General features: G+C 56.2%; 1 protein-coding gene across 2 annotated transcripts in view; it reads right to left on the bottom strand.

Annotated features, from left to right (window-relative positions):
* WDR1 (WD repeat domain 1) overlaps positions 1 to 21,828 on the bottom strand; it is a 43,223-nt gene extending 21,395 nt beyond the window's left edge. The window contains exons 1-5 of one of the 2 annotated variants that reach the window (XM_021677692.1): positions 21,608 to 21,828; positions 21,036 to 21,157; positions 8,949 to 9,039; positions 3,901 to 4,048; positions 2,706 to 2,886 (exon numbers count right to left, since the gene is read on the bottom strand). In XM_021677692.1, the coding sequence (XP_021533367.1) occupies positions 2,706 to 2,886; positions 3,901 to 4,048; positions 8,949 to 9,039; positions 21,036 to 21,157; positions 21,608 to 21,623 (558 nt within the window). In that variant the 5' untranslated portion in view covers positions 21,624 to 21,828. The remainder of the gene's footprint in view (positions 1 to 2,705; positions 2,887 to 3,900; positions 4,049 to 8,948; positions 9,040 to 21,035; positions 21,158 to 21,607) is intronic. The other variant, XM_044913024.1, reaches the window with a different exon arrangement.
* Positions 21,829 to 22,167: the final 339 nt, after the last annotated feature.

Below are 22,167 nucleotides of genomic sequence, written 5' to 3'. Positions count from 1 at the left end.
GGGAACCTCAACCTTTGTCCATAGAATGCCAGTGCCAGAAGCAGAAACAGTGATGCCCCAAGCCTCCACCCCACACCCGGCCTCCTACGATCCTGGGGAAGTCACCTGCCCAGGCGGCCCACGGCATCTGAAATGAGGGTGGCCTGGGCCTTTTCCACTCAAGGTTCCTCCACCCCATCTTCCTGCAGCCTCTGGAGCCCACAGCAGGTTCAGGCAAAGGAAAACGAACGCTGAACTGACAGCCCGAGGGCCCAGCAGAGCCTGGCTGAAGCTGATCCTAACTTAGCTCCGGAGGATCCAGGAGTCTACACTCACTCTGCACACCATAAGTAGCAGGTTTAAACCAATAAGCTCAAGAACCAAAGAGAAAAGTGACCGGACCCCCGCTGTAGGCCAGCAGGATGGCCAAGCGAGCTGAGTATGTTCAGTCCCTCTGGCTTGTCTGAAACCCTGCTTTTACCTCCCCTTGGGTACGTGCACCAACTGCGTTTTATTCTAGCATGTACTGAAACTGAGAGCACAACTCAGTCTTCCTCAAGGCGGCCACTTGAGCTCAACCCCTCTGTGCTCCTGACATGCTCACCCCTTGTCCCCCTAGCCTCAGCCACGGTGCAGAGGGAGACAGCAAGAAGCTGGAGCCTGGATGGGCAGGCAGCCAGCCACCCACTCCAGCTGCACTCTGGGGCTCTGAGGGTCCAGGGCAGATACACGTGCATAAGTCAGACTGATCTACACAGTTGTCAACACTTGACGGGACATTCTGGGTGGGTGTGGGGCCCCGAGTGCTCTCCCCACCCTTCATTCGCTGGCCACCTGAGCCTGTTAGAATCTTCTCCAACAGAAGCCCAAAGATCTCCTAGTGGACACTCTGATATGACGTCTGCCAGCATCTCTCGTCCTCCCACAGGTCTACGGGGCTAGCAGAAGACAGCTGTCACCGTCCCGTCTCCCGAGGGGACCCGGACACGCCATTGGCCCATCCAAGGGTCACAGAGCCAGCCAGCTGCGGCTCTGGACTGCCACCCAGCATCCCCCACTCCTGGTCTGCAGCCAGGTCCTGATGCAGGACCCATGGGTGACAGGCTCCACAGGCAGACCTGAGGACAAGCTGTGTGCCCACCCTAGACACAGGTACCAGCTGGACTAATGTCTGTACCTGACAGCCCTGGGCCGGGGCCTTGGGGTGAGGGCTGTGCTCTCATGTTAGAAAATAAAATGGAAAGAGAAAGATTATTCCGGCCAAGTCCCCAAGTGAGCACATGGAGAAGGCTGGCAGTGTGCTGGTCACAGGCTCGAGCCGCCTGAGCTCAAACCTGGTCTGCTGACTCGCTGCTGAGCTGCTCCGGGCCAGGTTTAGTCTACATCTGCAAAGAGGAAGTGATCCCTCCCAGCGTAAGGAGAGGCGCCTCACTGGCCCACAGCCCAGATCATGGCCAAGTGACATCAAATAGTGGGGGGTGGAAGGGGACTTGGGAGCAGGGACAGCTTCACTGAGACATGCAAGGACAGTCTCCTGTTGCCACAGAAAACCTCTTATCTCCCTCTCCTCCTCTCCTGGGTGCAAGGCAGGACGCTCAGTTATCTGATGCATCCCACAGTACCTCTACCTGCACTTAGTAAACACTGACCTTGAACAGCCTTTGACAAAGCCCCCACCACCTACCAAGCGGGCAGCAGGAACCGGAGACGGTTCAGGAGCAGGAGATGGCCACAGGAACTGCTGCAAAGGGAGCTCTGAGCTGCACACCCCACGGGGCACGGAGAGCCTTGCTGGGCTTCCCACGCAGCCGCCTGACCCTGCTCAGGGGCCCTGGGGACGGAACGGAGTGTTTCACCACTGGCAGGGCAGGAGCCCCTCCGTACCCGAGCCAAGATCTGCACTGCCCACCGCCCAAGTGCCACCCTGTTGGGAACCTGCCGAGGAAGTGGCATCATCCTTTCCGGCCATACCGTGCCCACAGTTTATGAATCACTGCATGCAGTCATCGAAGTAAATAGCGGTCCCCACAGAGCCACTTTAAGGACATTCTCTCATTTCATCCTTGATGAGGTAGGACAGGGAACTGCTCTGGACCCGTGGGCAGCCGTGCAGTTAAGTTCATGGTTAAAATGCACTATATTGATGCCCCCATACCCACCTTGCAAAGGAGAAAAATGAGGCTTAGGTTCAGACCCTTGTCCCAACCAGGGAGCAGGGGCAGAGCTGGGACACTCAGCTAAGGCGTTTAGACACATGTCTTCTACAGGCAAAGCATCTAACTCTCCTCATCGTGTGTCCCATTCAAGCTGTGACCCTGCCCTCATCATCTCACAGGAGGAGACGAACCCGGGTGTCCCTGGAAGCTCGCTCACCAGCTCTACCACCTGGCTGGCTCAGCAGGTCTCGAGCTGGCAGAACCAGAGCCAAGCCTGGGCTACCCCTTTCTAACAAAGCTCCTTTAGGCCAGGACACTCACTTGGTCACAGGGCATCAGAGATGTGTCCTCCCTGCCATCCCAGAAACACACTCGTCTCCCAGGGCGGGTCCCTCTTTGCTGGAGGCAGCCCCGCCGGCCGGAGGGCTAGCGTGCTGTGCCACCATCACGTCACGTTCCCCCGCAAACCCCTGTCTACACATCACGGCATAAATGACACGTGCCTGCAACCCTGCGGGTCTAGACTGCCGGTTTCACATGCAAACCACCCCCAGAGGGGACGTCACTTACGCCAATTGTAAACTTGAACTTGAACGGTGGCCCCTCAAAGAACGCGGCACAGTTATCATCACTGCCCGTGGCCAGCCGGTACGGTCTGCTCTGCTTGATGTCCACGCTGTTGATGACTTTGTTGTGTCCCGTGATCTCGCCCACGGAAGAGCCACTGTCCCACAGGAAGACGGCTCCAAACCTTTACCCGAAGAGAGGAGCCACAGGAAGAAAACAATCAACCCTGGGGACGGTCGATGAGCTGTGGGCAGCTGAGTGGCCCGTGCTCAGAGCGGGGCGGGGTGGGGGGGTGTGCTCACGGCCACGCTTCATGCACACTCGCTAAAGGAGCAAACACGAGGCACCGTGGTTTCGGCTCTGTGCCGTGTTTGTCAAAGAATCTGAGAACAAGTGCCTCTGGGAAGGGTTGGATGTCTGCGTCTGTATGGTCCAGGGCCAACAAGTCTCCCACCTGCCGGGGGAACAGCTCTGTGGCTTACCAGTTTCCTAACAGTTGTACTGGGCGGGACCAAGGTATTTAGCAGCTACCATCCTCTACTAGAAAGGAGAGGATGCCTTGCTCTCAGCTGGCATCCGATGAACACGCCACTGCGGGGGTTACTTTTTGTATCCGAATGAAAACTGCATTGTTAAGCCCAATAGGATGACCTGAAAAACTATGGCAGAACGCTTGCCAGAACACACATTAAAAATAGCCTCTGAGTAAGGGAAACGAGATGCGTGCCTGCCAAGTCCCAAGTGCCTGAAGCCGTGTGGTGCCCTGGGGGGAACCCTGCACTGCGGTACTGACCCTGCTGGTCACTGGACCCAGGTGCAGCAGCCACTGAGGGCCACCAACCCCGTCTCCACCGGTCCCCTCTTCCTTCGGAAGGTCACCACCTTCGGTGACGTGCCCAGCTCCCCTGCAGCCAGGTGTGGCTGTGTGGTATGCTGGGAGGGACCCCGGTGACGCTCCCGGAGCTCCCTTTCCCCTCCTTTCCTGCTGCCTGGAGTGTGGGCATGATAGCTGGCGCTCCAGGAGGTGAGGGGCCAGGGATGTCAGAGATAGAGAGAGAATGGGCCCGGCCCCGGGGGGCCTCAACACACACTAGCCCAAGCTGGCCCAGAGGTCACCGCTCCCCTCCCAGCAGGGGCACCCACAAAGAAAGCAAAGCCAAGACACACGGGCAGGGAGGGGCCGAGGCCAGAGACTCACTTCTCCCTTCCTTCCCCGACCACTGCGATCCTCTTACTGTCTTCTGTCCAAGCAATGTCCTTGATCTTTCCAGCGAAAGGCTGATACTCATACTTTAAGAGGTGCTCCTTCTGCGTGGTATCCCAGATCCTCAGCTTTCCAGATACATCTGTGGACACAAAGGGTGGCGAGAGCCATGTTCACCCCCGGGCCCGGGCCGTGTGGGCATGAGGCCCGCCCATGCAGCACGGCCCAGGGGCTCACAGGTTTGCTGCAGTTGCCCAAGGCCGCATTTCAAGTGAGCAAAACGTGCCACGGGTCCATCAGGGCCTGCGGCCTCTATGAGGCCCACGACTGGGTCCCTGCACTGCACCAGCCATCCCCTGGATGACAAGCCCTGTGTGGGCACGAGGAAGCCGAGACACACGGAGGCAGGCCAAGGCGTTAGGCAGCAGTCTGGTTCTATGATTCTAGTCTCCCCGCAGGGGGATCTAAATGGTGTACGGGCCTCGGGCAGCTTTCTGAACTCTCGGGACTCAGTTCTTCGTTTGCAAAATGTGACAAGACTAGTGATAGCCGCCTCTCCCACGCAGCGACTGAGCTAACAAGGAGCGGAGCTGTGTGCAGCTGGTGCACGCCGTGACTTGCACGCGGCCCCCGCCTGGGCTCCCCTCCAGCTCCTCGCCCGCACCCCCCGCATCTACGGCAGCTACGGCGACGCACATGCCACAGCCCAGACGAGTGAGGTGAGAGCAGGTGCCCTGTGGGAGGCGCGCAGGTGGGTGCTGGAAGGCGAAGTGGTACTACAGACGGACCGCGAAGCCACGCCTCTCCTCGGGGATTAGTAATCAAGTGACTGCGCAGGAGGGAGAAGCACACCCCTCCCTTCCCGGCAGGATCCTGTCACCGAGATCTGAGACCAACTCTGACACAGCCCTTTCCAAAAGAGCACCGAATTCCCAAATCAGCATGAAAATGGAGGATTTTACAGTAACTCCTCCACCCAGACTGGGCCTGGGGGGAGGTCCTCCCAGGAGGTAAGCTCCGGGGGGTTCCCAGGGTCCCCAGGCCTCTTTAGCACTTAACACAGACCCTCCGGCTGCTCTGTGAGCCCAGCTTCTGTCCTCCCGCTTGGGCCGCAGAGCTGAGGGAGGCGGAGGCTGCACGGGGCTCCAAGGGTACAAATACCTTACACCGACAACTGCACTGACCAGAGGGGGGAGGACAGGGCCACCTCCGGGGGGGGCTGCTGCGAAGGTGACATGAGTTAGCACGTGTGAAGTCTTAGACTAGCACTGGGCACGCTGCAGGCGCTCGCTGCAAGCTGGTCATCACTCCCCATTGAACGAACTAAGGCTCTGCAGGAAGCCACTGGAGACCCTGCCTCACAGCAAACACCCGCACCCACAGTCCGCGGGCCAGACAAGGGGAGACTCCCTGCCATGTGAAAAGCACAACCTGAGGGGTCCCGGGGGTGCTGGGCCTCTCTGGGTGAGGTCCAGAAAGGCTGCCTGGCCGAGGCGAGTTCCAAAGATGACCTGGAACTAGTTCAGTCCCTAACCAACGGGCCAGCGGGAAAGGCAAGGAAGAGGCAGACGCCGGAGCATCAGAAAGGACACGTGTGCAAGCAGGGTCGTGCGCACACTCACACACACGCCAGGCCGTGTGGTCAGCTGGGCTGAGGCCGGTCCAGGGGGCTCTGGAGTCCTGCACAATCAGCGTCTACAGCTCAGGCTGGCCGCGTCCCACCCTCTCGGACAGGACGGAGCCGGCTTGCCCGCTTCGCCTGGGCTCTGCCAGTCCCTGCCTGCCTCCTCGGGGCGCTCAGGCTCCTCTCCGGGCCGGCACGAGTCGTTTCTCCCACGGCCTCCCCACCAGACCCCCCACCCCCTCCGGTGGCCCCTGCTTGTCCGTTTAGTCCTTCTTTTGTTTCATCTGAGGGAAGCTGACAACGTCACATTACTTTCAGGTGTACAACCTACTGACTTGACAAGTTCATCCATTACGCTGTGTGCACACAGGTGTAACCATCATCTGTCCCGACATCGCTAGTAATGACGGCTGCGACTGCTCCCTGTGCTGCGCCCTTTACCCCCACGACTCGCTCACTGCACACCTGGGAGCCTGTGTCTCCCACTCCCCCCCCCGCCCCTCTGGCAACCGTGGTGTGTTCTCTGTATTTATAGTCTGATCCTGCTTTTGTTTGTCCTTTTTCCCCCTTAGATTCCACTCTTAAATGGAATCCTATGGTCTTGGTCTTTCTCAGTCTATTTTACTTACTGTAATACCCTCTAGGGCCTCAGACGGCACGATCGCGTCCTTTTTTACGACCGCATCACGATTCCATCATATATATATGCCACATTTTCCATGTCCATTCGTCTATTGAGGGACACTTAGGTTGCTTCCATACATTTAATTCTTTTTCAGAAGCAGCTGGGGCTAGGAAGAGACAGTGGGGCATGGAGACCAGGCGCTCGGGCCCCACTGACGAGGGCAGCCCCTGTGCAGTCACGAGATCCTGACCAACTGCCCATGGGTGCCAAGCCCTGTGCTGAGTGCTGGGGACACAGAAAGACACCTGCTGGGGGCAGAGGACACCTGCAAGAAGCCAGAGATGATGGGGAAAGAGGTTCCTTCTGTCCCCCACTGGGAAGGCATCTCCCTCTCCAGACAATACGCTGCATCAAGGGGAGCAGACTGGGTGAGCCTGCCCCCTGCCCCCTCTCCCCAGCAGCTTAGCAACATGGGGGGCAACAGGGAGCAGGGAGTGACGTGGGCCTTCCAGTGCCCACGGAGGCCTCTGCTCGCCAGCTCTGCAGCACGGCCTCTCTTCCTATGTTCCTCACCTGAGCAACCCTTCTCTCCTCTCCTCTGAGCATGGGGCGCCTCTCCTAGGAAGCCTGCCACTCTGCGGCCTGGGTGCATGCTCTAAGGGCAGCCCGAGATTCACAGCCCTGGTGGGTGCCCAAGGGATGGACTATGGGGTATAGACCACTAGCGTTAAAATTACCCAAGGAAGACACGGCTAGAAATAGGGAATTGGGTTTGCCCTGGAAATGGCTCTGAACAAGAGAACATGGCACTGTGGGCATGTCAACCCAAGGGCAGAGACTGACCATTTTGTTCAGGGCTGGCTGGCATGGGCTCATTACACAGTAGGCCTTCTGGAAGGTTCGATCATTCAATGACATAGACCATTCAGACTCACAGGAATCTGAAGGTCCCAAAGAGGGCTGGAACCCCATCTGGGAGCAAGCCACAGGCTTCCCAAGGTACTGAGACCCCCCATCCTAACCTGGGGAACCCCAGGTACCACGTAACCCACTTAGCTGGAGAGCACAGCCCTTTCTCAGCCTCCCTCCTCCTCACTCCAAACCCTGTACAACCACACTATTTTTAGCCCAGGACCTAATCTCTGCAGTGAATATTTCCTTGTCTTCACTTGATTCAAGGGACCAGCAGGCTAGAAACGTAAATGTGATCCCGCCCAAGAGCACCTGGATCTATATGCAGCCCAAACCTGCCTCAGTTCCTGCCCAAATCAGGGAGCTTTCATGAGAGAAAAATGTCAAACTGATCCTTTACTTAGGTGGACTGTCCTTTGCAATGGTCTCTGTGCCAGGCTTCCTCATTGATTTAGCATTAGGATCTGAAGAGCCAGGCTCTCTGGCTGGTGGAGCACCCTGCCCTGGGACCCGGGAGTGCCGGCCCGGCTCCCACGTGATTCGGCAGCCAGGCCTGCAGCTCCACGTGCCAGGGTAGGGAAGCTGTGCCAAGCAGGCAGCAGCGCCCTCGCCAACCACGCTTCTCTCCTGAGAAGACATAATTTTAAAAGGCACCAGGGCCACTTCTTGGGGCTTTCAAGGAAAAGGTATTTTCCTGGCAAGCAGGGCCGGCCAAAAAAAATAAATAAATAAACCAAGGCATAATAAATTAGAGCACGTTTTACAGATAGAGTTGGAGTGAGTCTAAACACCACCATCATTAAGTGCCCATGTTGGGCCAGACTCCTGGCCAAGCTCTTTACACTCGGCCCCGACCGCCGGCTTTAGCCATCAGTCAACGTGCCTCTCTCTCTGGCGTGTCCCGGTTTTAGTGGCACACACTTCGGTCACCTGCTGTCAGGTGGCCACCAGCACAAGACGGGCCCAGGCATTTCACACACACTGCTGCTCCGGATCCACTGTCCGGCTTCCGGGAGAGAACACCAGGGCCCAGGAAGGTAAGTTATTCCAGGCAGGCTGCACAGCGTGTAAGGGACGAACCCTCCAGGGACAGCCGCAGGGATGTGTGACCCCTCTCCTGGCCAGTCGGCTCTTTCAGCAATTCGTTCCTCTCTGCTGCTCTCTGGGGAGGCTGACAAGGCCCAGGCCCACACCCGTTCACTTGCTTGGCTTCCCCTGAGGCCGGAGACAGGGCTGGGCACTGACAAAGCAGTCAGGATCTGCTGAGTGTGCGAATGAACGAATGAGTGAATAAACGGGAGGCCACGCTAACTTCCGTGCCTCCCCTTCTCATCTGCAAATGGTAAAAGATCTACCTCAAAGAAGTGGGTGAACAAAGCATCCACCGTGGTAAAGATCTTTATGTCCCTCCTCCCAGCCAGCCTCCCACAGAGCCACACAAAAGCCTGGCTGGAGTGGAAAGGAGCGCTTGCCTGAGGCCCGCATTGACAGGACTGGGAAAGGAGCAGCTAACGAATAAAGGTGACACAGGACAAAGCTGCAATTCACAAAACACACACACACAAAATGAGCTCCCAAACATCATGATACAGCTACCCACAAAGGCCTCTGGCCAACCTCACAGGAGCGTTTCTGCTGACCTCTGAGCTGGAACCAGCTGGAACACCCCCAACTGCAAAGCTCTGCAATGGGGCTTTTTGGCGGCTTATACTTTCCTTGTCAGCCCCAAATGAAACTAATCACACTGGCTCCCCCTGCCGCAGCTCCCCTCCCTTTACCACACCCCCCACCTCCCACCACCCTATGGCCAGGAGTCCAGTCTGGCCTGGGGAACCCCTGGGCCACACCACACGCGTCCACGAGCCACGCGCACACAGGTACCTCCAGAGGCGATGTAGAACCCGCTGGGCGCGTACTTGGCCACCACCACCTGATGGGCATGCTCCGTGTAGATGTCAGCAAGGGCTGGGTTCTGCAGGGAGGAGACCAGAATGAACACAAGGAATGCAGAAGCAGTCAACTGCTTCCCCCTCTCCCGATGAGTGGATTCGGGGGCTAAAAATAACACACGCACAAACATTTAAGTCAAAACCTCCATAAAGAAAAATCCCAGCAGTACGACTACCTGCCTACACACCCACTGCCTGCCTATCTTCGGGTGATAGGAATCTAGGCAGTATTAACTCTTTCTCTTTCATCTACAGCTGTGGAATTTGAGATGATTGTCTTTCCTTTGCTTTTCTGCACTCGACACAGTACCAATATGTATTTGTAAAATACACGCTTGAGACAGAATTTTCACTGAAAAAAAGTCTACTATTCTACTTTTCTTTGTGGGGAGCCTCCCGCTGCGGCTGCTTTCTCCAGTCACCTGTGTGCTGGTCTCCCTGTTCAGGAGCAACTCAACCCCAGCTGCCGAGCAGCGTATGGCCTGAAATAGAGCCCTTGGCTTTGAGCTCCAGCAGCACAGCGGAGCGCGGAGCTGGGAGCCTCCCCTTGTCACAGCCGTTGCCGGGCGATGGGGACTTCCTACTCGCTTCGTAGCCCAGATGGAAGGCTGGCTGGACTCACAGCAAGAACAGGGCCAGCATGTGGGACAAGAAGCATCTCCACTGCTCGGCAAGAAGGTCCTAATGTCTAATTTACTAAAAGTAGACAGCGGCGCCCCCACTTCCACACACTCGAGCGGCCTCAGCAAACCTGCAGCACACATACTGAGATGCTCTCGATTTGTCTCTACAGCTGGGCTTTCTTTCAGGAGGGAACAGACTCGGTCATCTACTCCCCAATTCCCACAGTCGGCTTTCTATGAACCAAGCACTCTTGAAAAGAGGCCGCTTCCCACTGGCTGGAGGCTGAGGACACATCAGGCCCCAGTGTCGACACCCTGCTTTCTAGAGGCGGCGGCTGCAGGCACATCTAGCCTGACCCCCAACTGCCCCCCCTTCCCGACCTGACCACAAGACCAGAGCCTGCACTTTTCTCAGCCTTCTGGCCACAGGATCCCCACACCCCCCATCCTACCAGACTGAGACCAGAGAAGCGGACTCTAAATTTTAGCCCCGCCCACCACCGCCCACCTTCTGGCATTCCTGTTCGGCCCACATCTCTCTGCAAATGCTGTTCCCCAGAACCACCCCTCCTGCCCGGTGACACCTACTTCTGAGGCCTAACTGCAGGGCTACCTCCTGCACGAAACCTCTTGTGAAGGCTTCTCTTCTGTGCCCCTAAAGCATTTCACGTGTCTCTAAAGGTCCTAAAGGTCCTTACGACACACGATACAGGTATCCCCTGCTTTTCCAAAGCCTGCACTGTGCCACTTTGCTTTTCCAGAAGACCTACATTAGTACCTGTTTTCACTAACTGAGAGCCACACAGGATTTTCACTGTCATGAAAAAAGGCAAAAAGCCAAAATCGCATTCAGCACCGGTTTTGCGGCAAGACGAGCCCGTCTGGGGTAGGAGGCACCCGAGAGCAGCGAGGGATGCCCCCCAGCGCCTTCCCCGGGAGCCACACTCAGCGTCTCGGCATCAAGTGGCCAGAGCTCCAAGCTGTGTCTGGGAGCACCTGGGCTTTATCTCCATTTATGTCGTGCATCTGTCGTGCACCTGTCCAGAAAAGCCAGGACAGGTGATTTTTGGGGGGTCTAGGAACACTCAAATATTTTTTCATATAAAGTACCAGTAACTGCTTCTTTGCTTTAGGCCATTTTGGCTCACATAAGGTTTCATAAAATGCTCTGGTTTTGGATAGCGGGGAAACCTGGAATCCCAAACCTTCTTGTAGACCTGAACCTTCTTGTCATCTCTTCCAATTAGTTTTTCTGCGACCTGCTTCAAGTGCAGTTTCTTCAGCCATCAAAGCAGTTCACAAATAGCAGGTGCTCAATAAATGGGTTTTTTTGGGGGGGAAGTACACAAAGTCCTTTTCACCCCTACAACTTAACACTCAGCATTATGTGATGTGGTGGGCACTTAATATACGTGCTTCATAAATTAATCCATCTTGGAATAAACATTTGCTTGAAAGGTATCAGGTACTCAAAGACGATGTCACAAATGGCAAATAGGCACATGTAAAGGTGCTCAATGTCATTGTCTTTTAGGAAAAACAAATAGAAACTACAATAAGATACCACTACATATCCACTAGAATCAGCAAGATTAAGACTGGTATCACCAAATGCTGGCAAGGACGGGGGAGCAGCGTACGGGAATGTTCACGCATTGCTGGTGGGAATGCAAAACAATGCAGCTGGAAAACAGTTTGGCTGGTTGTTCATGAAGTTAAGCATACACTCACCACACACAAAACCTGCAATCCCGCCCCTACGTATTTACCCGAGAAACAAAAGCACATGTCCACAAAAAGACACACGCATGAAGGTTCAAAGTTGCTTTACTCATTAACAGCCCCAAACTGGAAACAACCCAAATGTCTACCAACAGACGTTGGAAGAACCACCACCCTGTATCCACACAGTGGAACACGCCCGGGCAACAAAGGGGAACATCCACTAACACGCTCAGCCACATCAGTGAACCTCAAAGGCATTATGCTCAGTGAAAAAGTCAGACACGAAAGACAACACTGGGTTGCAGGACTCCTTTTTTATGACATTCTACAAAAGGCAAACTTAAAGGGACAGAAAGCAGATTGGTCCTTGCCGGGTGTTAGGCATGGAGGGAGCCCACTGATGGCAAGGGTCTTCTGGAAACGATGGGAAGGTTCCATGTTAGGACTGCGGTGGTGGTTATGGGACTGTGCGTATCTGTCACGTTGCGCAGCAGATAAATCTTGCTGTATCTAAATTATGCCTCAGTAATATTAAGATGCCTGGTATCCATTTAACATCTGCCTAATCCAACCCATTCCAGCCCAGATTAGTGCTTCTTATCCTAACACCCTAACGCAGACAAGATCCCTCCCAAAGAAGCTGGCCAAAAGTGGTCTGTGGACAGTCCACCGCTCCTGAGATCCTTTCCAGATTGTCTGTTTCAAGGCTGACTGAGGGGTCTTACACCCCACACAGTGGGTGCCACCAGGCCATTTTACAGGTGAGAAACCCATCCCATGGGCAACTGACCGCCCATGCTAGCACTCAGCCCCACTGGGATCTGCCTTTAAATGGGTGGGCTCCCAGGGGCCTGGGGCTGGGATGCAAGATGAGTAGGCATCGGCTCTGGGAGAAGTTCTGCCCCTAAACATTCCTTCCCTCAAATGGTCAGGGTGGCAAGTGCAGGGGGTGTGAAACACCCAAGGTCATCCCCAGCAGGCTCAGCACCAGAATCCCAGGCTGGATGAGACATCTCTTTTGTCTGCATTGCAAATACAACTGAGCCAGCAAGGGAGGGGGCCAGATTCTCCAAGCTGAACATAATGACTTTTTCTGAGTCTGTGGCAAGCTCCCCACCTTGGCTCAGCACACACACAGGGAGGCTGGCTACTACAGGCAGAAATGACAACTCCCCTGTTCCCACGGTCATCCTCCCAGGTGAGGCTCAAGGCCACAAGGCACCAGGATTTGGACCTAATGCCCACTCCCCCGCCTCACAGGGGGCGGCAGCTCCCCTCACTTGTCCTCCCTCTCCTGATGCCCCCAGGCAAGGAAAATAGGACTTGGGTGAGTAATTTATTTGAGGCAGGGCTAGGGAGCGGGGAAAATGAGCCAGGGAAGGGAAGCAAGCCAATTCTGGGTGCACCAAGGAATACTCCTGTTCCGGCAGGGGCTCCCTCTCCCTGGGGGCCTTAGGAGATGGTTCAGGACACGCCCAATCTCACTGTCTGCACTCTTCTCAGACCCCTACAGGCCTGCCCTCCTGGGCCAGTGCCCTTACCTGGCCAGGGCCCCTGTCACTCCCACTTGGGGCTAGAACAGGAGCATCCCCTCCCCCGCCCCCCGCAGCTCAGGGCCTGGCAGTGGGTACTTGGCAACACTGCTGAGGGGCAGAGCTCAGGGCTGTTGAGGCCCTGTCATAGGCCTGGAAGGCTGCCCCCACACCTCAGAGGTCAGGGAGCCTCACAGAAGACACGAGAAGACAGAGTCACAGATGTGAGGAAAGACATGGGCACAGCTGGCCGAGCACGTGCCTTGCAGACCCTGCAAACGCCTGTGGGGACAGCAAGGTGGGGGCGCTCTGGCCACAGTGGAAGCCAGAAGACAGGAGGCACCTCAGCCCAACCCAAGGAGGCCCATTCTCCCATGGACTACATGCCGCCCCGGCCTCCCGCCTGCACAGAGGCCCGTCCGCAGGACCAGACTTCCTTCTGCCAATCCTGTCAAACAGGATATGAACCCCAACCCCCCACACCTTCCCAATCTGCAGCCTGCCCGAGGAGACTCCCTACAAGGAAGGGAGGATTCCTGAAACTCGCTTCATCCGGGCAGTGTCTGAGCCGCCGGCTCCCCAAAGCTCTTTCAGGTCCTAGGTCTTCTCAGGCTCCGGTGCCGAGGAGGGATCAGAGGTCACCACACCATCTACAGTGAGGTTAGTGACTGGCCCAGGTCACAGGGCGTGGCAGCTTTGACCTCAGCGCCCGAGCCAGTGAGCCGGGGGGACACATCAGGAGGTTGGGAAGGCCTCCCCAGCCGACCAGTGTAGAAGCTGTTGGACACAGCACTGCAAGAGGGGCCTCCGTGCTCTCCTGTAGCAGCTGATGGCCCCGGAGCCTCCAGAGAAAGCCCTGGGCTCCTCCAAACTCAGACCAGGTAAAGTGAGCGTGACCTTCCAGGAGGATTGCATTTCACAGTACTGGCTTTCTAACTACTTCTAGTTCCTAAAAGCAGTCACTGGGAGCTGGACCTGTGTATCTGACACAATCTGCAGGGACCTCTGTTCACTGATGACTAAGGACAAACTCGAATTACTGCACAGTAGCCTGGCGCGAAAGAAAGCAGCCACATGGACATCTGGGCTTCCAGAGCGGCAAGCTTGGGCCCAGAAGCCGAGCCCCTACCACGCTGCCTCAGAGAGAAAGAACACGTAAGTATGGCTCATTTACTCCTTCCAAGAACTCCCTGCACCCACTCCGGGCTGGCCCTGGGGATCCAGCAGTGAGCAAATGCTTCGTACGAATACGACCTGCACCAAAGTAGCGGCCAGTGAGCACCGTCCTGCTCCCGCTTTGAGGCTCCCGCCAGCCCAGAGGAACAGAACCCTACCTGGCAATCCGAAGTCCATCTTCCACTATGCCTTGCTCCTTCCTCCAGGAACTCACTGAGTGACTTTCTTCCCTTTATCTGTCTCTGCCTCAATGACACGCCCTAATTAGCTTCTACCACCCAGGCAAAGGCTACCGCCAAGAATCCTTCCCTGCTGTCCCAACTGGGAAACGATCTCTGCCATGAATGCCCTGCCCCAGCCGCCCACCCCACCACCCTCACTACTTTCTGCCTTGTACCACGTGCCATTCTTATACCCACGTGGCTTCTCACCAAGCAGAACCCGCAGAGGGCAGGGCCTGTATCTGATCCAACACTGCTGCCTCCAAATGCCCCAGAAGACCAAGGCTGGCTGGACCACGAGAGCCGTTTCCAAATCATCGTGCCTGGATGGTTCCCTCTCGGCCACAAGGTTGGACCCTTCTGTTGATTTCTCTGAAACCTCACAGGAAGGTAACCCTACAACCCACTTCACTGGCAAAGAAACCGGGCACAGAGAGGGTGATGTGCCGAAGGCTACCTGGCTGGTAAGTGGTGGGGTGGGGACCCGAAGTCAGGTAAGAGCCTTTATTCCTCAGTGCTATTCTCTTACCTATGGTTGGCACTACCGTTAGCCTGATTCTTTGACTCAGAAGAGCACTTCAGCCTGGCCGACAGTTACGCATTTCAGAACCGCGTGGCGCCATTCAGCAGTCCTGCGTGGTGTGCCGCTCCGAGCGACTATCCCTCCTGCCTCCCAGCTCAACCCCTTTCCGATGGAGCAAATCATGCCGTAATACAGGGACCCCTGCACACAGGACACTGGCCCCTCCCTTCCCGCACCCCCTCCTTTTCCTCTGTCTGCCCAGAGCCTTACTGAGCAGTCATGAGGGGAGAGTCTGGGGGAGGCTGCCCGGGGTCAGATCCCAGCTCGTCCTGGGGCTCTGGTGTCCACATCTCTAAAAAGAGAAACAGTCTCTAGCCGACATGTGGCGGTTGTGAAGAGGAAGGCACCCTGGACTGTCACAGCCCAGGCAACCCTCTAGGGATACTTGTGAGTGAACTCGGCTAAATCCCACGATGACCCCATGACTGTTCTCCCTATTCTTATGGATAAGAAAACCAAACTGGATGAAGTACAGTAGGTGCTCAGCCACTGCCCGGCACAAAATGTACTCAACCAAGAGGAGCTCCTTTGCCAGAGGCAGCGCTCAGGGTTGCCTGCTGGACTGGCCCAGGTCTGTGTTCCCTGGAGAACAGCTGAACACGGGCGGGGCTGGGGAGCGGGACTGGAGTACTCATGTTGGGATGGTGTGTGGTGGAGACACTGACATTTTCTGGATAAGATCCCAGGGAGCAGAGATAAAACCAGTGGGTAGAAGCTACTAGCAAGCTGACCAGAGCCTGGGGTCCAGTTTTTTCTACGGGGTGTATCACCACCAAAGCCGGGCAGGTTTCACCACTGAGACTTTAGAAGAGAAGCAAAAAGAGCCCTTTCCACTCCAGAGTCTACAGGTCATCTGTAATGAGGCCCTGTGGGGGATGATGGGTTGGTGGGGGCAAAGTCCAAGGTCAGGCCTGCACAGGGACCCAAATGGGCATCTCCAACCATTTCGGGGCAGGGTTGATTTCCAAAACCCAACCAGAACTCCCCGTTCACCTCAGGCATGAGGCTACAACCTTGTTTTCTTTATAACCTCGAAGGCCTTGATGTCCCTCTCTACACCTCCAGGAACAGGAACAGGGTAAGAAACGTATCAAAACCACCAACAACCGGCAGAAGCCCCTAACTGTGCTGAGAGCACACAAGTCAAACTTCTTCCAACCTCCGTGCACACGTGGTTCACTGTCTAGATTCTCCCCGATCCCTGCTGTCTCTGTCTCACTCCTCTTCCTGGAAAACTCTTACTTATCCTCCAAAACCCAACTCAAATGTTCCCCTTCTCCAAAAACCTTCCCTGCCGCTCTGTGGCACATCTGGTTCTTCCCTCTTGTTCCCAATCACCCAGGACATTCTTTTAAAGTGCTTAACCAGAGCATCAGAATGGTTACCCACAAGGGTAACATTCAGTCTCAACGCTACTGATACTGCGGGCCAGCTAAGTTGTAGTACAGCCCTGTGCACTGTGGGATGCTTGGCAACATGCCTGGCCCCTACCAACTAGAGAGGTATCAGTAGCACAAAGATGTCTTTAGACGTTGCCAAATCTCTCTTAGGGGGTGGGGCTGGGGGCAAAATCTCCTCGCAACCATTGATTTGAATCTTGGACACTGTGGTCATGGGCAGGGTTCAGCAAGACAAGCTTAGTGACTATGTGTGGGAAACATCAAGAACCAAGGATCGGTTCTATCCTCTGATAAACACTTGCTGAGTGTGTTCATCTTGAACCTCAAATCTTAGGTACGGAACAATCTCTACTACAGATCTAATCATATTACTAGTCTGCCTGACCTCTTTATGGTTCTGGTGGTCTCTGCCCCAAGGCCGCCTGACCACCCACTGCTAGAGCCCCCCACACCCTCACACCAGGCTCTGGCCCGAAACTCCACAACCCCTGCAGGGCACCTCTCGCCCAAGCGCACCTCATCTGTCTGGCAGCACAGCATCTGCGCTTCCTCTCAGGGTCACAGCCCCATCCAGTTCCCAGTGCCGGTTTTCCCCACTAGACTTCGAGATCCCTGAGGATGGGCCCTTGGGCTCTGCTAGAAAGCAGATGCTTGGTAAGTACTTGTAACAGGATTCACTGGGGCTCGAGGCATAGCAGGCGGGAAGGGCAGGGCAGCGGGGCGGGGATGGAAAGGAAATGCCTATCCTGGGCCAACTAATAATACTCACGGGACCCCTGCTGTGACTCGACATGTGACAGCCAAAGCACCCAAGAATCACCGGCCCACGAAGCAAGTTGCCACGCAGCTCTGTGGCCTGGTCTGAGCCTCTCTCTTCACTTCTTAAAGATACGACCCCCAGGTCTCTCCTGCTTCAACCTCATGCATGTGCCGCCTGCTCATCTGTCCAGGTGGTACTCCAACACAACACTCCCTTCTGCCACCTGGGAGCCCATCACTCCCACCAAGACCATGAGCTCCATGGAGGAGGGGCCTCCCCTGGATCTGTGCTCCCCTGGACGCACAGCAGGGACTCAGGAGGCATGTGCAAATAGACAGAAGGGACAATGTCAATCCTTCTGGAGCCATCTGCCTCTTCATGGACCTCCCCCACTCCATGGTGCGGAGCGGGGGGCACGCACAGGTGGTCCTTCTGCACATGGCTGGCAGCGGATCACTCCAGGAGAAACTCAGCACTCAAGTTCAACACCCCTGAACTTCACACTGTGCTTTGAAACAGAGCATGGTGAAATCCAACAAATATGTCACTTCCTAGAATTGGATTTTATATACGTTATTTTGTCAAATATATCCTATGTTAGTTCTGGAATCTAGGGATTAGACTGCTTTAAAAGCAAGCTCCAAACCTGCCCTTGTAGCTAATCTGCTGGCTGCTTCTGGCAGCTTTCGAGGGGCCTCTGCTGGGAAGTTCATGTGCCAAAGCTGTTTTTTACAGGGACGTGATGCTGGGCGGTTCAGAATCCTGAGGAGGCTCCTTCACGGTCACTGGGAGTAACTCTCCCCGTCTCTGCAGAATCCGCAGGGGCAGTGGCAATGCTGGCCCCATGCTAAGAATATACCAGGCTCTCCCCTTCTGGATTATTCTTTTCTAGATGGCCACACCACTGTATGCTTTTAATTCAGATGTGCTGAAAGAAAATAGGTAAGAAACGCTCTTTTCCACAAGCTTCTAAGGTGCCATTATGCTGGGTTCACAAAACAACTTTTAAGTCAACACAGTGAATGACAGCAGTGGCTATGAGTGGGAAGTCAATATGGGTATGGATACCTGTTGGGTTTGAAAGGAGGGGGATGCCACAAAATTTAGCTCCAGCAACTTCAAGCAGGCTGAGATTTCCGGGCAGTAAAACCTTCCATGGCTGCCTATTATCTCTATGACACAGCTTGGCACTCAAGGCCTTTCGACCAATGGATAAACTTATTGAGCACCCATTATGGCCAGGTACTCTCCTGGGTGAGCACACAGCAGTGCATGAAACAGGGGAGAGCAAAGCCCTGCTTTCAAGGAGCTTCCAGTGCAGCCACAGAAGACAGGCAGACACAGTAGTAGGATGTGGTGGCCTGCCTGCTGGCTTGCTCCGTGTTAGCCCTGAGGGGTAGAGAAGGGCAGGATGGGAGTGCTGTTAATTCCTATGTCCTGAGCCAGATATGTGACATGTTGCAGAAAGAGCATGGAAACAAGAGTGCCTGGAGCCGAGTGGAAGGGTGGGGGTGTTTTGGGGGTGAGACCGGAGGTGACAGGCTGGATGGGGATGCTGTATCAGGCACCGTAAGGCAGAGCAAAGGGGCAAAAGACACCATCTCATATTTTAACGTAACTGGTCTGGCCATGCTCTGAGAGCAGACTGGAGGACAGCCAGCATGGAATCGGGGAGACCAGTCTGGGTTTTGTTCTGCAATCCAGACAGGATGATAGCTTGGAGGAGGGTGGGAAACAGAACAGGGAGAAAAAAATGTCAGATTCTTAAGTTTGAAAGTAGTCACTAGAATCCACTGAAGAATGAACTATGGGAGGGAAGAAAAAGAGGGAAATCCAGTAGATGTCCCAGGTTTGGGGCCCGAACAGCTGGAGGGAAACCTGAATGTGGTCTGGACAGGCCAAGTAGAAGCCAAGCAGACGTCTATTGGACATTCCTTGACCTGGTCCCAACCTTTCTTCCGGGCCTCCTCTCTTTCCCGAGCCTGTAACGTAACCAGACCATCTTCCTTCCTATTCCCTGAATGGTCATGAGGGTTCCCCGTCTCTTTTTCCCAGGAATGCTGTGTCCCACCAAAAATGGTGTCCATCTTAACTGAGTGCCAATGGTCCCCCAATCCAAAAAAGAGCCCAATGGCCTGATTTACATCCAGAACAGGAACACATTAGCAGCTTCCCATGCTGTCCTGGCCCCACAGAAACTTACAAATAGCTGGGAAAGGAAAGCAGACACACCCTCAAGAGAGAATGCTAAACTCTGGGGTACGGTAAAAATAAAGACCTCTGAAGAATGAGCAGAATGGGTGTCACAAGCTGGGGAATGTTTGCGGGGTGGGGGTGGGGGTGTTTGTGCACAGCTGTGAACAATTTTCCATTGGAAGCAGCTCTGATGATCAGCCTCCTTCGCCTTGCTTCTTCTCCCTCTGCAGAGCAATGGGCCCCCAGGGCTGAAGGATGCTGCAGTTCAAGAACCTCCCGTGGCACCAGACACACAGTAGGTATCCCACATGAGGCCTCCCACCTAGAAGTACATGTAGATTGCCACGACACGTCCAGGATTGTTAGGGGCAAACCCAAGCGTTCCCCCACCCTGTATCCCTGAGAATGGTTTAGTCCACTTTTATACTCAAAATCTTGGGACCTACCCTGGACATCTCCAGATCATTACCATCTAAGTCCCTGGTGAGGTTTCTCTCAGTTCTGCGTGAGGCCAGATCAGCTTTCTAGGAATCCGTAAGTAGCACAGTAGCACCTTCAGTGAACAGTCACACCCGCCCACCCCTTCATTTGAGGTGCCCAGCAATCCGGGGCAGGGCTGAAACTGCCACTCGGGAGCTCACTCTTTCAGCAGAGGAACGACAGTGACTGGGTGGCTTACCCAGAGATGAGGGGAGAGCCAGCAGCACCTCAGACCATGCAGAGTCCTCTCCTTTTACAGGCAATAAAAGCGAGGCCCACAGAGCCTTTACTCCCTCAGCCAGTTGTGAGGTCCCCGTGGGCAAGTGCATCTGATTAGCAACAATCCCAACCCACTAGGGGTAATCACTCGCAACAGATGTGAATCTAAGCTGACATCCCTTGGGAACATGACCAATCAAAATCATCCACCTACATACTGTGCACAAGGCCCAACCCCAAGCACAGTGCAGGAGAACCCCTCCCTGCCAAATGGTTGTGCTGGCATTTCCACCTTCCCTCCCCCATACCGTAATTCAGGCTGAGGAAGGGAGAAGAAAGATTTCAGTGTACAATCCCAGCAGTGGGGAGACCAACAAGCAGACTGGGTCATTTCAGTAATTACAGAGGAGTAACAGGAATTTGCGAGGATTTCCCACGAAACTGGCTCAAGAAGCATTCTCAGCCTGGGTCCAGGATGTCTGTCTAAACGATTCATGGGGATAAACTGGTTCCTGATTTTGCATTGGGGCTCACACCAGGCTGGAGTGCAGAGGCCTGAGCAGGAGTCCTGGCTCCGCCACACTGAGACCCTGGGTGTTAAAAATGATCATACCTAAGTGCCATTTACCAAGTGCTGGGTGTGTGCCAGGCATGCTGGGCTGTAGGGACGCATCATCTCATTCAGCGGGCACAGGCAGTCAGGGGAAGTGGGGGGAGGGAGCCTCATCTCATCACCACCTCCATTTTACAGATGAGGACACTGGGATTCAGAGGCCCAAGTCACCAACCGCCCCAAGGTCAAGCAGCCGCTGACCGGGTGTGTCTGATCCACCTAATCCAGAGCCCTCATACTTATGGCCTCAACTAATCCAAGCCTCAGTTTCCCCGGGGAGAGAGAGAAGAGAGCCTAGGAAAGCTTAAAACAGTCTTCTAGGCTTCCGAGGTGTGGTCCCAAGGCTGAGGGGGCGTGGCGTCCTCACCCTCCCCAGGCCGCTGGGCGGGAGAAGAGGGGGGTAGAGGGGAAGGAGAAACCTGGGAGTAGCACCCAGGGTCTGAACCCGCGCCTGGCGGCAGGGGGGTGGAAGGTGGGAAGGGAGTACTCACGTCGATGTTCCTCAGAATGACGCACTTTCCATTGGTGTAAAGAAAATTGTTGCCCTTGGGGTCGCCGCCGATGATTTTGGAGACGCCCCTCTCCACCTGGGGGAGGCTGGCAAACACCTTCTCTGCAGAGACACAAACCAAGCAGGGCGCGCGTTAGGGGCAGCCCCCACCTCGGCCCCCGGCCGGGCTGAGGACTGGGGACAGGGAGCGGACGAGAGAGGGGCCCTGGACCGGTCTCAGCCGGTCACCTGTTGCCTCCACCGGGAGGGGCGGCCGCCACTTTGAAGGAGCGCAGGGGACCGCGCGACTTCCTGGTCCGCGCTCCCGACCAGGCCCTTCAGGGACGCGGGGGCTCCCATGGGCCCAGCCCGCAGCACCAACTTTGGGGCACCCCCCCGGGCCGGGGATCGCCGCCGGGCGCCCCGAGGGCGGCGGGGCGTTCGGCGGCCCGCGCCCTACCCCCCCTCCCCCGCGGCCGGGGACCCCGCCGGGCCGCCCGCGCCCCGCCGATGGCCGAGGGGGCCCGGCGGCGTGGGAGCCCACCCCGGGGGGCACCGGGCCGCGGCACTTACTGATCTCGTACGGCATCGTCGCCCACTTGTTACCGCGCCGCACTCGCCGAGAGCCTCCGGAGCCGCCCGCGCCGCGAAGGAGACTAGCCGAGGCCGGGCCGGGGACAGGGGGCCGAAAGGTGGCGCCGGGCGTGCCGGGCGCGGAGGGGGCGGTCCGAGGCCGGGGCTCAGAGGCCGGCTCGCGCCCTGCCCTGCGCGCTGCCGCTGCGGACGCGCCGAACCCGGAAGCGCGGCCCCGCGCGCGGCTCGCCCCCAGCTTTGACCATATATAGTCAAGCGCTCGGCTCGGCGGCTGCAGCCCGCGTGAGCCTGCGCGGACCGGGCCGTCCCTCCCACCGCGCGGGCCCCGCCCCGGACGCCCCGCCCCGGAAGTGACGTTGCACACGGCCCCGTAAAAATGTGGCTCGGGGGGCAGGCTCGGTGCCAGACGGGTTCTGGCTGCGGGTTGAGGGCTGTTACTGCGTTCGCGGAGGGAAGGGTGGGCGGGCTGCTGGGGCCACTCCAGGCTGAAGTTCGGGGACCGCAGAATGCGCCAGCTCGCTGTAGTGGGGGGAGCCGGG

Source organism: Neomonachus schauinslandi, chromosome 2 (assembly GCF_002201575.2).
Source record: "Neomonachus schauinslandi chromosome 2, ASM220157v2, whole genome shotgun sequence".
NCBI lineage: Eukaryota > Metazoa > Chordata > Mammalia > Carnivora > Phocidae > Neomonachus > Neomonachus schauinslandi.
The sequence above is the reverse complement of the archived record's forward strand: the minus strand, read 5'-3'. Positions and strand labels throughout refer to the sequence as shown.